The 17220-nt window shown below is 40.0% G+C and overlaps 1 protein-coding gene across 1 annotated transcript in view; it reads right to left on the minus strand.

Annotated features, from left to right (window-relative positions):
• Window positions 1–8079: 8079 nt before the first annotated feature.
• LOC115894548 (phosphatidylinositol 3,4,5-trisphosphate 3-phosphatase TPTE2-like) overlaps window positions 8080–17220 on the minus strand; it is a 172844-nt gene continuing 163703 nt past the window's right edge. Inside the window, exons 11-14 of the mRNA XM_030922021.1 lie at window positions 15429–15508; window positions 12064–12156; window positions 10568–10638; window positions 8080–8182 (exon numbers count right to left, since the gene is read on the minus strand). Coding sequence (XP_030777881.1) covers window positions 8080–8182; window positions 10568–10638; window positions 12064–12156; window positions 15429–15508 — 347 coding nt within the window. The remainder of the gene's footprint in view (window positions 8183–10567; window positions 10639–12063; window positions 12157–15428; window positions 15509–17220) is intronic.

The following is a 17220-nucleotide window of genomic DNA, read 5'->3' on the forward strand; positions in this document are numbered from 1 at the left end:
TAGGACTCCCACTTACGAGATCTTGTAGAAGAGAGGCCCAGAGAGGGGCAGTAGATTTGTTCAAGGTTACACAGCTAGATGGTGTGAAGACAGGGCAGGACCATGGTCCCTGGGTCCCTTGTCTGATGTTGTTGCCGTCTCTGCGTTACTGCTCCCTATTGGGTCTGCAGTGTGCCCAGATGTGAGGGTTAGTTTGGAGCATTTGCCACCCTGACTCTCTGGACGTTGAACTTGCTGGGCTTTGGGATTTTTCTGTCCACCATTGATAGGAGCAGAGTGTTGTAGTGTTTTGTGGCAGAGGCCACCCATGGAAGTGATTGACTGTAAGCACAGAGCCAGCTGCAGCCCAAGGTGATGTGGATGGAGCCTAAATATGTTGTTCTATGTGTCTCTCCTTTTCCTTTTAAACGAAGTTTCCCTCACCACACAGGTTTTCAGCCAGCTCATCTATTCTCAAGTGCTGGGAAGTTCTTATTTCCCTATCTGCAGTGGCTGTAAGAGATCTAGAGCCCTAGAGAGCTAGGATGAAGGAGGATTTGAAGAAGTTATTTAGGTAATTAGGTAATTATTGAAATGAGGCAACATGGATCCCAAAAGTTAAATAGTCTTAAGGGAAACTTAGTACCACTAAGAGTTAGTCATTTAACAACTCTAAAACAATGCAGTCACTACTTTGACTACTGTTGCAGTGTACCTTGTTTGGCATAGTTGGGGAATGTGGCATTTCAGATCATTGAAGTTTTTCCCCTCAAATGTCAAAATTAAAAACCCCAAACCTTTTTTGATTGGAGTTTCTTGAAAATGATATGCTTCCCTGCCCTGTTAAACTGAACCTTTACGGATGGCCTTCAGAGGGGTGTGAGGTCTCACCTCTGCTTGGGGGGGCCTGGTTCTGTGACGTGAGTCTGCTTTTCTCTTCTCATCTCTCTGCCCTCTTCTTCAGAGCTGTCCCTTCCCTGAGACACTGTCCCTGCCCTGATGATTTTCTCTATTTCTCATGATTTACTGACTCTATGTCAAGGACTGAAAATCCAAACCACCACCCTTGGTAAAGTGTTAGGTATGACATAGTGTAAGTGCCCCTCCTGTGGAATAAGAGGCTTGGCTGGCCACCACACCTCCTAAAGAACGTTTTTATGTGTCTTGTAAGGAGAATAAGATCAGACTTCTGATCTTATTCTAGGCAAGTGCAGAAATATAATCTCTGTCATTTATTCATGGCTTTATGGACTTGATAGATCTCTGAGAACCTACTAGGTGTCGGGCTCTGTGGTTGGTACTGGCATTCAGAACAGTCTTCACTCACTTGAGGGCACAGTGAGTACCATGATGATGTTGTCAGTGGCAAATTACATGGGAAGGCAGCTTACCCTCACAGAGGATGGGAGAGAGTTGTTGCTAGCATTTGTATATTCATTAGCCTCCCACATCCTCCCAGTTGGAAATGTAACTCTCCCAGATACACAGCAAATGTGTATTGTAGGAACCTGTGATGCCCGAACTGTTCAGGATGATCACGTTAAAATATTAATGTGCTGAGTTAAATGCTTTATTCAGTTTATCTGCATCTAGGTTATCTAAATTACGCACCCACTTAAAGAATTCTGACAGTCACCCCTTCTCTTGGAATAATTAAATTATTTTGATGTAATTCAGATCTCATTTTATCGTAGCCCAGCAGTACCTGGGAGAAAATGACTCTAAATTTATCATCGTAAAATCATATTAGATTATATTTCACTCTAATTCAGAAATGGGGATAATTTAACAATTAAAGGCAGAAGTGTGTTATTCCTCTCCTGGAAGAAATGAACAGTAATGATGGGATCACAGAGATTGTATCGCTTGTTGCTTAAAAAAGAGATCAAGCAATTTTCAGACTCTTTGGAAAAGTTGGTTTATCTGCCAAGAAATAATTGAGAATTATTCTTAATGGCCCCTCCCCCAACTCCACTTTTCAGACTTTAGATGGAATAACTATGCGTAATGTCAAAGTCAGGAAGTTGCACTTTTTAAAATTATACTTTAAGTTCTGGGGTACATGTGCAGAACGTGAAGTTTTGTTACATAGGTGTACACATGCCATGGTGGTTTGCTGCACCCCCCCAACCTGTCATTTACATTACGTATTTCTCCTAATGTTATCCCTCCCCTAGCCCCTCACCCCCTAACAGGCCCTGGTGTGTGATGTTCCTCTACATATGTCCATGTGTTCTCATTGTTCAATTCCCACCTATGAGTGAGAACATGTGGTGTTTGGTTTTCTGCTCTTGTGACAGTTTGCTGAGAATGACGGTTTCCAGCTTCATCCATGTCCCTGGCAAAGGACATAAATTCATCCTTTTTAATGGCTGCATAGTATTCCATAGTATATATGTGCCACATTTTCTTTATCCAGTCTATTATTGATGGACATTTGGGTTGGTTCCAAGTCTTTGGTATTGTGAATAGTGCCACTGTGCATGTGTCTTTATAGTAGAATGATTTATAATCCTTTGGGTATATACCCAGTAATGAGATTGCTGGGTCAAATGGTATTTCTAGTTCTAGATCCTTGAGGAATTGCCACACTGCCTTCCACAATGGTTGAACTAATTTACACTCCGACCAACAGTGTAAAAGCATCCTTATTTCTTCACATCCTCTCCAGCATCTATTGTTTCCTGACTTTTTAATGGTCACCATTCTAACTGGCGTGAGATGGTATCTCATTGTGGTTTTGATTTGCATTTCTCCAATGACCAGTGATGATGAGCATTTTTTCATGTCTGTTGGCTGCGTAAAAGTCTTCCTTTCAGAAGTGTCTGTTCATTTCCTTTGCCCACTTTTTGAAGGGGTTTGGTTTTTTACTTGTAAATTTTCTTGTAAAGTTCTTTGTAGATTCTAGATATTAGCCCTGTGTCTGATGGGTAGATTGCAAAAATTTTCTCCCATTCTGTAGGTTGCCTATTCACTGTGATGATAGTTTCTTTTGCTGTGCAGAAGCTCTTTAGTTTAATCAGATCCCATTTGTCAATTTTTGCTTTTGTTGCCATTGCTTTTGGTGTTTTAGACATAAAGTCTTTGCCCATGCCTATGTCCTGAATGGTATTGCCCCGGTTTTTTTCTAGAATTTTTATGGTCCTAGGCCTTACATTTAAGTCTTTGATCCATCTTGAGTTGATTTTTGTATAAGGTGTAAGGAAGGGGCAAAGGGATCAATGCAGGAAGAAGAGCTAACTATCCTAAATATATATGCACCCAATACAGGAGCACCCAGATTCATAAAGAAAGTTCTTAGAGACCTACAAAGAGACTTAGACTCCAACACAATAATAGTGGGAGACTTTAACACCCCACTGTCAATATTAGACAGATCAACAAGACGGAAAATTAACAAGGATATTCAAGACTTGAACTCAATTCTGGACCAAGCGGACCTAATAGACATCTATAGAACTCTCCACCCCAAGTCAATAGAATATGCATTCTTTTCAGCACCTCATCGCAGTTATTCTAAAATTGGCCACATAACTGGAAGTAAAACACTCCTCAGCAAGTGCAAAATAACGGAAATCATAACAGTCTCTCAGATCACAGTGCAATCAGATTAGAACTTAGGATTAAGAAACTGACTCAAAACCGCACAACTACATGGAAACTGAAGAACTTGCTCCTGAATGACTATTGGGTAAATAACGAAATGAAGGCAGAAATAAAGATGTTCTTTGAAACCAATGAGAACAAAGACACAACATACCAGAATCTCTGGGACACATTTAAAGCAGTGTGTAGAGGGAAATTTATGGCACTAAATGCCCACAAGAGAAAGCAGGAAAGATTTAAGATTGACACCCTAATATCAAAATTAAAAGAACTGGAGAAGCAACAGCAAACAAATTCAAAATCTAGCAGAAGACGAGAAATAACTAAGATCATAGCAGAACTGAAGGAGATAGAGACACGAAAATAGCTTCAAAAAATCAATAAATCCAGGAGCTGGTATTTTGAAAAGATCAACAAAGTAGATAGACTGCTAGCCAGACCCATAAAGAAGAAAAGAGAGAAGAGTCAAATAGATGCAATTAAAAAATGATACAGGGGATATCACCACTGATCCCGCAGAAATACAAACTACCATCAAAGAATACTATAAACACCTCTATGCAAATGAACTAGAAAATCTAGAAGAAATGGATAAATTCCTGGACACATACAGCCTCCACAGTCTAAACCAGGAAGAAGTCGAATCCCTGAATAAACCAATAACAAGTTCTGAAATTGAGGCAATAATTAATAGCCTACCAATCAAAAAAAGTCCAGGACCAGATGGATTCACAGGCAAATTCTACCAGAGGTACAAAGAGAAGCTGGTACCATTCCTTCTGAAACTATTCCAAACAATAGAAAAAGAGGGAATCCTCCCTACTTCATTTTACGAGGCCAGCATCATTCTGATACCAAAACCTGGCAGAGACACAACAGAAAAAAGGAAATTTCAGGCCAATATCCCTGAAGAACATGGATGCAAAAATTCTCAATAAAATACTGGCAAACCGAATCCACCAGCACATCAAAAAGCTTATCAACCACAATCAAGTCGGTTTCATCCCTGGGATGCAAGGCTGGTACAACATACGCAAATCAATAAACGTAATCCATCACATAAACAGAACCAATGACAAAAACCACATGATTTTCTCAATAGATGCAGAAAAGGCCTTTGACAAAATTCAACACCCCTTCATGTTAAAAACTCTCAATAACCTAGGTATCAATGAAACGTATCTGAAAATAATAAGAGCTATTTATGACAGACCCACAGCCAACATCATAGTGAATGGGCAAAAACTGGAAGCATTCACTTTGAAAACTTGCACAAGACAAGGATGCCCTCTCTCACCACTCCCATTCAACATAGCATTGGAAGTTCTGGCCAGGGCAATCAGGCAAGAGAAAGAAATAAAGGGTATTCTGGCTGGGCGCGGTGGCTCACACCTGTAATCCCAGCACTTTGGGAGGCCGAGGTGGGTGGATCACGAGGTCAGGAGATCGAGATCATCCTGGTGAACACGGTGAAACCCCGTCTCTACTAAAAATACAAAATATATATACATATATTAGCTGGCCATGGTGGCAGGTGCCTGTAGTCCCAGCTACTGGGCAGGCTGAGGCAGGAGAATGGCATGAATGCGGGAGGCAGAGCTTGCAGTGAGCCAAGATCACGCCACTGCACTCCAGCCTGGGTGACAGAGCGAGATTCCATCACAAAAAAGAAAAGAAAAGAAAAGAAAAGAAAAGAAAAGAAAAGAAAAGGAAAGAAAAGAAAAGAAAAGAAAAGAAAAGAAATAAAGAGTATTCCAATAGGAAGAGAGGAAGTGAAATTGTCTCTGTTTGCAGATGACATGATTGTATATTTAGAAAATCCCATCGTCTCAGCCCAAAATCTCCTTAAGCTGATAAGCAACTTCAGCAAAGTCTCAGGATACAAAATCAATGTGCAAAAATCACAAGCATTCCTATATACCAATAATAGAGAGCCAAATCATGAGTGAACTCCCATTCACAATTGCTACTAAGAGAATAAAATACCTAGGAATACAACTCACAAGGGATGTGAAGGACCTCTTCAAGCAGAACTACAAACAACTGCTCAAGGAAATGAGAGAGGACACAAATGGAAAAACATTCCATGCTCATGGGTAGGAAGAATCAATATTGTGAAAATGGCCATACTGCCCAAAGTAATTTATAGACTCAATGCTATCCCCATCAAGCTACCACTGACTTTCTTCACAGAATTGGAAAAAACAACTTTAAACTTCATATGGAACCTAAAAAGAGCCCACAGAGACAAGACAATCCTGGGAAAGAAGTACAAAGCTGGAGGCATCACACTACCAGACTTCAAACTATACTACAAAGCTACAGCAAACAAAACAGCATGATACTGGTACCAAAACAGATACATAGACCAATGGAGCAGAACAGGGTCCTCAGAAATAATACCACATATCTACAACTATCTGATCTTTGACAAACCTGACACAAAAAAGCAATGGGGAATAGATTCCCTATTTAATAAACGGTGTTGGGAAAACTGGATAGCCATATGCATTTCTTAAAAATTTTTTGTAAGCCTTCTTTTGCATTTTGATGAAGCTTTAAGAACTCCTCTCGGGTCCAGGGGGAGATGGTAAACACTAACCACTGGCAATTATCATGACAGTAACCCTAGTGTAGGTTCTGGGGATGTTCTAGGGGGGTTTCAGTTCAATCCTTTTCTTCTGTTTAGAATTTGTATTGAAATTATTTCACCAGGCTGGGCACAGTGGTTCACACCTGTAATTCCAGTACTTTGGGAGGCCAAGATGAGTGGATCACCTGAGGTCAGGAGTTCGAGATTAGCATGGCCAACACAGTGAAACCCCGTCTCTACTAAAAATACAAAAATTAGCTTGGCGTGGTGGCAGGCACCTGTAATCCCAGCTACTTGGGAAGCTGAGGCAGGAGAATCACCTATATCTGGGAGAGGGAGGTTGCAGTGAGCCGAGATTGCAACACTTCAGTCTAACCTAGGCAACAGAGAGAGACTCTGTTTAAAAAAAAAAAAAAGACATTTCTGACCCTTCAACTCCTCAGATCTGGTTCAGACAACCTCCTCCACTACTCTGCATTTTGCTAATGGTATAAAAGTGGCCAGACACGGTGGCACATGCCTGTAATTCCAGCACTTTGGGAGGCTGAGACGGGTGGATCACCAGAAGTCAGAAGTTCAAGACCAGCCTGGCCAACATGGTAAAACCCTGCCTCTATTAAAAATACAAAAATTAGCCAAGCATGGTGGCATGCACCTATAGTCCCAGTTACTGGGGAGGCTGAGGTAAGAGAATCACCTGAGCCCAGGAGGTTGAGGCTGCAGTGGGCCAAGATCCTACTACTGCACTCCAGTCTCAGCAACCAGAGTGAGACCCCGTCTCAAAAAAAAAAAAAAAAAATACAAATAAAAAATTTCGTTTAATTAGCCGGACATGGTGGCACGCACCTGTAATCCTAGCTACTCATGAGATTGAGATAGGGGAATCGCTTGAACCCAGGAGGTGGAGGTTGCAGTGAGCCGAGATTGTGCCCCTGCCCTCCAGCCTGGGTGACAGAGTTAGACTGTCTCAAAAAAAAAAAAAAAGTTTTTAATAAAAAAGTACCATTCATCACCAATGAGGAAATAATAATGATTCCCTGTGGACACAGGGCTAACCACTGTTTATAATGAAAAGATTACGTCCCTTCAGAGTTCTCCCAGGGCTTAGGTGACATTGGTTGTGAGTAGGAGCAGTGGATTTCAAAATAATACACCTAAATAACTCTAAGAACAAATATTTCTTTTGACTTCACTTACAATTTTATACAAAAGCAGAAGTTACTGAAGGTTACTTATCCTTCATATTTACTACCATCTTCTTACCCCAACCCCCATGTCTGTGTGTAATTAAAGGAAGCTTGTTAAGTAAGCTACCCACTTAGTGCTTGGAACAAGAGAAGTGTGTTGGGAGTTGGGGGACTGCTTGTGTGAAATATGTCTCTCTTCTGGGTTTAAAACTTAGTCTTTGCTGCCAATCTGTTAACAGATAGTTTGTAAATCAAGTAGAAGAAAAAATATAAATTAGCTTTCTAATAAATCTGAAATTACAAATGTGAAACAAAACAGGGAATAAATACTTGCCCAAAAATGTATAAGTAAGTGGGTGTTGTGGGATCACAATTTTTAAATATCTCTCAATTATTTTGGTATGAAAGTTCTATTTCAAAGTTCTTCAAAATAATGCCTAATGTTCCTAAGTACTGTGTTCCAAATATATGTAAATACAAGATGGAAACTATGAAATATATGCCTTCAAAAAAGAAAAAAAAACCTGACATTTTATCTGTATATATTTAATAGATTTATAAAGAACATGTGTACACATATATCAATATAGATGTACCAGCAAGGAAGATTTAGAACATATAACTATGTGGCAGGGTTGGAAAGAACATAATTCTTTCCCAGAAGGGGTGTGGGGGAACTATACTTAATCAGCTACCAGTTACAACATAACTAAGTCATTTCTCATCAAAATACGTCTCTACTGCATATTGTGGTTGATACATTTTCCATGTTTTTTGTTTATGAAGATTATCCAATTGATTTCTTTGTAGATAAAGCCTGAGAATAGAAAACAAATTATTACATTTTATTTTGGGGCTAACTGAAAATCCATGCGGTAGGCACCCTTGTTAGAGAGCTTGAAGAAACAAACAAAAAAAAGACTTCCTCACCATGAATAGAACCTCAGCCCCTTTTCTGTGTTTCAGTTGGCTCCTTCCACCTTTTCAGTGAGACTTAAAAATACCTGCGGTGGCTCAAGCCTGTAATCCCAGCACTTTGGGAGGCCGAGACAGGCGGATCACGAGGTCAGGAGATCGAGACCATCCTGGCTAACACGGTGAAACCCCGTCTCTACTAAAAATACAAAAACTAGCCGGGCGAGGTGGCGGGCGCCTGTAGTCCCAGCTACTCGGGAGGCTGAGGCAGGAGAATGGCGTAAACCCGGGAGGCGGAGCTTGCAGTGAGCTGAGATCAGGCCACTGCACTCCAGCCCGGGCGACAGAGCGAGACTCCGCCTCAAAAAAAAAAAAAAAAAATACCTTAATCTCCAGCAACACATCAGTAACACGTGCTACTGATTCTTTTAACGTTGCTTTTTATGGAATTAATGACATCTAGGTTTAATAAAATATCTACGTTTCTATATGTGACAGAAATCAGTCTGATTAGACATGTATCAAAACCCAATAATAAAGTACTATATCTATTTTGATTTATGCCTGAGGTTGCAATTTTTTGAATTTTTGCAATCAGCCCTTGGCAATGTCCTTGAGCAGTAGGATATAAATAAATCCTACATGCTTAGCATTCCAATAATAGAACACTGGGCATCAATTGGTTAACCTATTTATGCCTAGTTTTCTAAAGGACAGAAGTTGGCATTTTTGGCTAAACAACAATCTTATGACAAACAAAAAGCTTAACAATAGTATATAAATTGAAATATTACAGAAGTCTTTAGAAATTTATATAAAAGTGAGAATAAAGGTGATCTAACTTATTACTTCTCCAAAATGAACATAGTGTTTCAAAGGAAAACCAGAATCACTTTTGAGGAGCAGCAACAAATGAAGCTCCACCCAGCTCTCACATTTGAGGGACTTTGCTCATGTTAGGAGTCAAAGCTTATTGTTTGTATCCATCCAAGAAACAAATTTGTAAAAAATTTCCATCCAGTCCAAAGTTCACTCTATTACAATCTATTAAATGTGTATGCATTACAAGTGTGTAGACCAGAGGTTTAATTTACCGTTGCCTTGCTGGACTTAAGGAGTTATTAGATCCAGTTCAGAGTTGAAGAAAAGACTAGGACTAGTTGTAACAATAACTACCAATTCATGCCACATGCAATCACAGCCACTTCCTCAACTCTGACCTGAAGCATTTTAAAAATATTTTCTCTTTTTGTACTGAAAAGTATGGTTGATACAAAAAAATCTCAATTTTTCACCACCACAGAAAAAATACTACTTAAAGTGGAGAACTTCTAGACTGAGAAATAAGTTTCCAAATATGGCAGAAGGTTTTCTGGGAACAATAATCTCCAAATCCAATTAATAGTTTTTTCTTCTTTTTTTCTTTCTTTAGACAGAGTCTCACTCTGTCACCCAAGCTGGAGTGCAGTGGTGCGATCTTGGCTCACTGCAATCTCTGCCTCCTGGGTTCAAGCGATTCTACAGCCTCAGCCTCCCGAGTAGCTGGGATTACAGGCATGCGCCACCACACCTGGCTAATTTTTGTTATTTTTAGTAGCCAACACGGTTTTACCATGTTGGCCAGGCTAGTCTCGAACTCCCAATCTCAGGTGATCTGTCCGCCTCAGCTTCCCAAAGTGCTAGGATTACAGGCATGAGCCACCATGCCCAGCCTCCAATTAATAGTTTTTAAGGAAGTTTTCCCAATTCAGTTATTAGAAAGCCATGTTTACATGGAAGACTATCAATTGATGATTTTTTAGCTGTATTTCTTAATACTTATTGTGTCTTGTAACTTCTCCTAGATGTAAGTGTGTCAGTCAGCTTTTCAGCTAGCTGAAGCCTCCCTAGGTCCTCCTTTACTTTAGCACAAAATTTGGTGGTGGTTTGTCATTGGTAAATCGGCACCTACTGAGGACCTGACATGTTGAAGGTACTGAGCAGATTCATATTGAACTTCTGTGGGAGGAATTTACTACCACACTTAAGATCTGATTATAATACTCTTGAACTCATAACACAGTCCTATGGCATGGACCTTGAGGACACTGCAACAGGTGGTCTCAAGAACAACTGTATTTTTAAAATAACCATCGTAAAATGAGTAAGGCAATGAACAATGGTGGCTCAAGGATTTTTTGTTTTCTATAAATTAAGCTTATGACAACCAGCAAAAGACTTGCCATTACACCTTATACACAGACACTGAAGATTAGGTTGTTTCTATGGGTTGATGTTATATCCATACCTGTTATTTTGTATTAAAGATGTGTTAAACCAGAAGAAAAAAGGGTAGTTGTGATAGTATTTAGGAAAATCCTAAAAAGAAAAAAAATTTTTTAAAGTAAAATTGATGCCAAGAACTAATCATTCCAAAGAAATTAAAGTTTCTTCCTTTATTCCTGTATATATTTATCAAATAATTATAACCATTCAATATGTAACATTCTGCATCCTATAACAATACACTGAAGACACAAAGGAGGAGGCTTAAGAAAATGCTATTGCTTTCTCTTGCTGTTTCTATCTAAATTTTCAAGGAATACTATATTCTCCATGATAGATATTTAAATGCTGATATTTGAATCTGCTTTAGATAGTGCTAAACAGAATCTACTAAGGACCGATGCTTATATATACCCAAGTATTTTGTAGTGAATTCTTACAATTTTTTCTGTTGCCTCAGCATCCCTTTTAAATATAGATTGCACTTTCCGATATCAGAAGCAGGGCTCAGTCACCCTTGACAGTTTCCAGTTCACCTCCTCCCGGCTTCTCAATGTGACTGATCCCAATAGCTGCCTTATACAACCTTCTGCCGGTGACTACGTGATTATGGGACAGCTAGATATAACCACCCCACAGACCCCCATACTATCCATGGACCATGTGGATGTATCAGTAACCACCTCTCAGTCACAGCATGACTCCATGGAACTCATGACTGCTTGCATTAAACCCACCGATTAGAGCTCCCCGCAGGAAACCTGCTCAGGGAGCACCTTACTTCCCAATAAAGGCTTCCACTCTCAGGTCCCTCCCTCTTTCTCGCTCTTGCTGCCCACCCATCAGTTGAGCACAGGTCTCCTGCATGGCTCCGCCTTGGAGTTAGCCCTGTGAGGTGTGCTGCCCTCTTCTCTTTAGAATTAACAAAAAACTGCTTCGGTTATTTCATGTGTTGTATTGTGCTGCCTTCTCTGTGTTTCACCCAACTGAGTCACCCAAACCTAACTCTCTTTCCAGTCAGTGCTTCCAGCTACTCAGGAGGGTGAGGTGGGAGGATTGCTTGAGCCCAGGAGGTGAAGCCACAGTTAGCTATGGTCACGCCACTGCCTGGGTGACAGAGTGAGACTCTGTCTCAATTTTTAATATTAAAAATGATGCAAAACAAAATGTAACCACTGCTATGCAGTAAAACATACCTTTGGTTTTTTAGCATCTTGGCTTTTATTTATTTTTTGTATTTATTTTGTATTTTTTGGATTTGTGAATTAATACATGTAAATTTAGAAACATTTAGAAAATGTACAATTTAGAAAAAACAAATGAACAAAAATGATTCAAATTACATATGTTCTTTTAAAAAATTTGTTATAGATCTGATTTATTGTTTTTCTCCCCCTGCCTCTATGGGATGACATTTATCATCTCCCTTGTGGGGAATTGTAGTAAAGGAAACCTTAAATAAAACCATTCAAAAGTTCAGACAAGAACAATGGCAGAGGCCATTTCTTGATTACTCACCGAAGAGGAAACTTGCACTTTCACATCATCATACAGAGGTGGACAGTTGAACACATCAATTATTACCCTGTCTGTTTCAGTGTCATGAAATACCTGTGAATGAACACATGGAATTCAGAACTATAAACCTAGCTAATGATAACAATGAAGTTCCTTTTCACTTATCCAGACTTCCTATATTTATCAAGTACTTCTGGTCTCACAGACCAGTCACTACATGTATAAATAATTATTAATAATCTTTTCTAGTTGCAACACTGTTATTTATATGTATGTGTGTGTGTGTGTGTGTGTGTGTGTGTGTGTGTGTATTTTTTTTTTTTTTTTGAGACGGTCTTACTGTCACCCAGGCTGGAGTGCGGTGGTGTGATCTCAGCTCACTGCAACCTCTGACTCCCAGGTTCAAGTGATTCTTATGCCTCATCCTCCTGAGTAGCTGGGACTATAGGCGCATGCCACCACACCCAGCTAGTTTTTGTACTTTTAGTAGAGATGGGGTTTTGCTATATTGGCCAGGCTGATCCCAAACTCCAGGCCTCAAGTGATCTGCCCACCTGGGCCTCCCAAAGTGCTGGGATTACAGGGGTGAGCCACCACACCTGGCCTGTTGTTTATGATTTTTAAAGGCCAACGTGTTTGAGGGTTACCATGAGGCACTTTTCAAAAGTGTCTCACTTTTCAGAAGTATTGAATTTTCTATTAGACTTTAATCAGTTAAATATTATTATTTAATGTGTGTCATTTGATTTTCATACATTAGGGCCTCTTTTGATAATATGTTAAGAAGCTCAATTTTAAAGCTACCCTCGACATTCAAAAAACAATGCTTAACTCTGGCTTTTTATTTACTAAATTTAAAAAATAACAACGGGGGTCTGTAACACTTGGGGGGTAGGGTCCCCCTGATTGTCATGTTTTATTAGAACTCTTGTGTTTGTCAATGGGATCTTTGGACTTGACCATTACAGGCTGCAGATTGGAGGAGTGACCAAAGATAGTTCAAGTTTTGGAATGAGTGACTTTGAAGATATACTATTTCTTTGACTCACTCTCATATAAATAATGGCACCCACAGTAAGAAGGGTCTATGCTAGGCCCTGTGAAAAACACAAAAGGAGGTGCAGACTCTTTTGGTCCCTTCAGGGAGCTGGACACATAAGAAACAATCGTAGAATGGTATGTAACTCTCAATCTGTATGATGAAGACTGGGTGTGCTCTCATGCACCATTGAGGGCTAGTTAACAGGAAGTGCAGAAAATTTCATTGAGGAGGCAGAAACTGAATTGGGCATGAAATGGTTTAGATAAATGAAGAAGAGCTCTGAAAATAGAATCTAGTCCATACAGATGGAAAAAGACCAGCAATAACACAAAGTACAAGTTAGAAAAACAACAAAAAAGGTCAGGCAGTGTGGCTCATGCCTATAATCCCAGCACTTTGTGAGGCTGAGGTGGAAGGGTTGCTTGAGCTTAAGAGTTTGAGACCACCCTGGGTAACATAGCAAGATCCAGCTTCTACAAAAAATTTTTAAAAATTGGGGGATTGCTTGAGCTTGGGAAGTTGAGGCTGCAGGGAGCCATGATTGCGCCACTGTGCTACAGCCTTGGACAGAATGGGACCCTGACTCAAGGAAAGAAAAAGAAAGGAAGGAAGGAAAGAAGTAACCAACTAACTAACTAAATAACTTAGAGTTGTGTTCCAAGAGCCAAAGGGGATGACCCAGTTTATTTGGAATGGAGTCTGCTGGTCAAGCTACTGAAAAAACAAGCTCAGGTATGTTAGGGCTATTATATCTTAAGAGCTCAAGAGCCAAGGAAATAAGAGAGGCTGCTGAAGAATATCGTGGGGTATTTCCTATGTGACAAAGAGGCCTGATAATTATCACAAATAACATTTATTTAGTGATTTATAGTTTACAAAGCAACTTCATACATATTATCTAATTTAATTCCCATAATACTTGAGGTGTGATATTTCTTTTACAGGTAAGGATGTTGAGCCAAAGGTGTTAACTGGCTCTGACCATGGGCATGCAGTGTGTCTTCTGCTCTACATACTTTTCACAATGAGAGCAACATTTCAGTATGCATATTTCAGGATTCTATACATTGCATTCTATAAGGAGCAAGAAAAGGTAAGGAGACCATTGTAGAAATCTAGGCATGAGCAAATGAGGTTCCGGACAGTTAGTGGCAGTGAGAACAGAAAGGAAGGTGAGCATAGATAAATGTCAAAGGCATCATCAACAGGGATTGATGCCTAACTGGATTTAGGGAGCCAAGGCAAAGAGAATCAAAGCCCAAGGCCTGAGTGGGAGAATGCTGGTGCCATTTGCAGAAGCAGATAAAGCTCCTTGATAATTCAGACTGGCTACTGCATTTCAGTTGGAGTGGAAACTGTTCATGTTGCAGCTCTTGCATCTACAACTCAGTGGGCGACTATAAATATCTCTTCAGTAAATGAACAAATAATAGTTTAAGTAAGGGAAATGGGTGATTCTTTAACCAAGAATAAAGCATTTGCTAAGAACAGGAAGCCAAGGATAAGGCCTGGGTGAATGCCCTCAGTTGAGAGAGGCCAAAAAAAGTGGGTGCAGTGCAGAGAGTGAGGGAATAGGATTAGTAATAAAAGAATTTGAGACAAAGGCCTGGGTAGGAATTCTAAAAGTTTATGGTTATTAGACCCATGAAGGAAGCTTTCTTATTGTTTCAGAAAAGGTATGTAGTTTTAGGCATTTCTTCACTGTAGCAAAACATTGACTACCAGGTCCCTTTTGCTTTGGATAAAGAGATTCCTCCCCAATTCATTCCTCCTTGCACTGTTTCTCATAGGGTCATCCCCACAGAACCTCTGACTTAGAACAATCACTTGGGACACTGTTAAGTCTATAGATTCCTGGCCCCCATTCCAGATTTCCTGAATCTTACTTTAGGGTATAACCTAGGAATGTAAATCTTTGTAAGCTTCTCGGTGGTTTTCATGCACACTAACATTTTAGAATCAGTGCTATATAATAAAAGATAAAATGACCGAGAAGAAGAGACTATGGCTAAAAATGACCAGATAAGTAAATTAAAATCCTTAATACATTCCTGGGAACATGCTCAGCATTTGTGGAAAAGTGAAAGGCAAAGCAACACTGAACAGAAATACATTCTAGAAAGTACCCTAAAAAACTGTTTTGAACAAACAGGTTAATTTACCTCTGGTTTGCATTCAAATCCAGTGACACCACAACGGTAACCAGAAAGCATCACGGAATCTCTTTATGGTAAGTGATAGTTTAGGGAGGTCAACATTGCTGGTTTGACATTCAGCCTTAAAACAAACATCAGATTTTTTCAATTCACATGTTTTCTCTTACCCGACAATTGTTGAAGGAAGTACAGGAAAAGACGATCTCTTTCTTCATTACTATTTGGACTTTTAGATCATATCCATTGCCTGTTCCAACACCTAAATGAAATTAAAAAGTTAGGCTGGTTAGCGCGAAGATCAAAATGTCTTGCCAATTAACATCATGGATTAAAAAGAGAAAAAATTAGCTGGGCACGGTGGCTCATGCCTGTAATCCTAACACTTTGGGAGGCTAGGCAGGTGGATCATTTGAGGTCAGGAGTTTGAGACCAGCCTGATCAACATGATGAAACTCTGTCTCTACTAAAAATACACAAAAATTAGCCCAGTGTGGTGGCGCATGCCTGTAGTCCCAGCTACTTGGGAGGCTGAGGCAGGAGAATCGCTTGAACCTGGGAGGTGGAGGTTGAAGTGAGTGAAGATCGCACCACTGCACTCCAGCCTGGACCAGAGAGTGAGACTTAGAGAAAGACTCTGTCTCTAATATACATGTGTGTATGTGTATCTATATCTATATCTATATCTATATCTATATCTATATATCTATATATATATTAGGGAAGGTGACTTGACACCTTTCTTGCTAATGTCTTGCTTTCTTCAAACTTCTAATCATAATGATTCTTAATAAGAAATACTGTGGTCTAAATTACTTTGGCCCGACTTTAAGTCTAGTTCCTGATGCAATCTCTATAAAAACACAGGTTATATCAAATTCCCATGGTATTCTGTATATATTTACAGACAAAGGCTCTTTTGCTTTTTTTTTTTTCAATTCAAATGACCTACTCATTTCCTTAGCATTTCCTCAAAGACTGTTTCTCAGGCTCCAATTAATTTTTTATTGCTTTCCTCTCAACTCTACATTATTTTTTATTTAAATATGCACAAAACTAAAAGTAGAGAATTAAATATTCTAATAAACGAGTGTATTAATTATTCTTGATTGATCATCTGTCATCTCCTATGCTGTTTGTCTTCTTTTCATTTAATTTTGTTTTCACTAACACCATGATATTCATTTGTCATCAGAAATCACAGTTTCTTGCTTCAGTTCCCTCTTTCCCATTCCAGGTGCAGAACTTCTTTCTATTGATGTCCACCAGAAATCAGTGAAATGTAGAACAAAACTCAGGAGGCTAAAAATACTAGGCTGTCTGTGTGGGCACCAGCACCCCGGCACCATGGCACCTATAACGTCCAGCACTGGCACCACCTCAGGTCCACATGCTGCCTGTTATAAGAGGTTTGCTTTAGGGGTTCAGATGCATCGCCACCCTGCTACCTCTCTGGCAGTGGGAGTGGTGAGACCCCATCCCCTCCACACAGACACATCCTGCTTTCCCACCTCTACTAAGTGCAGGCTGTGCAGGGGAAGCAAGGTTGGTGATGGAGAAATGGACATGGAAATGGAGGCCAGTTTCTCTCTGCACTTTCTTTCTCAAGTCCCAGAGGTGTACATCTGACCAATTTCCCTGCCTCCCTGGGCAACAGTGCATCCCAGCTTTATCTCTCTGCTTATATTCTAGAAGCAGGCAAATCGCTCTCATGATGTTTAGATGGATTTTTACAACTGGTAATACTCGGTAACAGCTAGGGAGGTGAAAGATACCTCCATAGAGCCCCACTTTCTCCCAACCCTTTCCATTTCCATGTACATTCAGGCAGGGAGGACCTAAGTGCTCCTCTTAGGAGGCTTTTCTTGACCCCCAGCACTGTGGCTGGGAGTGAGAGCCACAAGGTATGGGAGTGGCTGGGAGTGAGAGGGTTACAGATGGAGGACAGAGGGGAAAAGAGAG

The sequence above is a fragment of the Rhinopithecus roxellana genome, chromosome 18, assembly GCF_007565055.1.
Source record: "Rhinopithecus roxellana isolate Shanxi Qingling chromosome 18, ASM756505v1, whole genome shotgun sequence".
NCBI classification, from domain to species: domain Eukaryota; kingdom Metazoa; phylum Chordata; class Mammalia; order Primates; family Cercopithecidae; genus Rhinopithecus; species Rhinopithecus roxellana.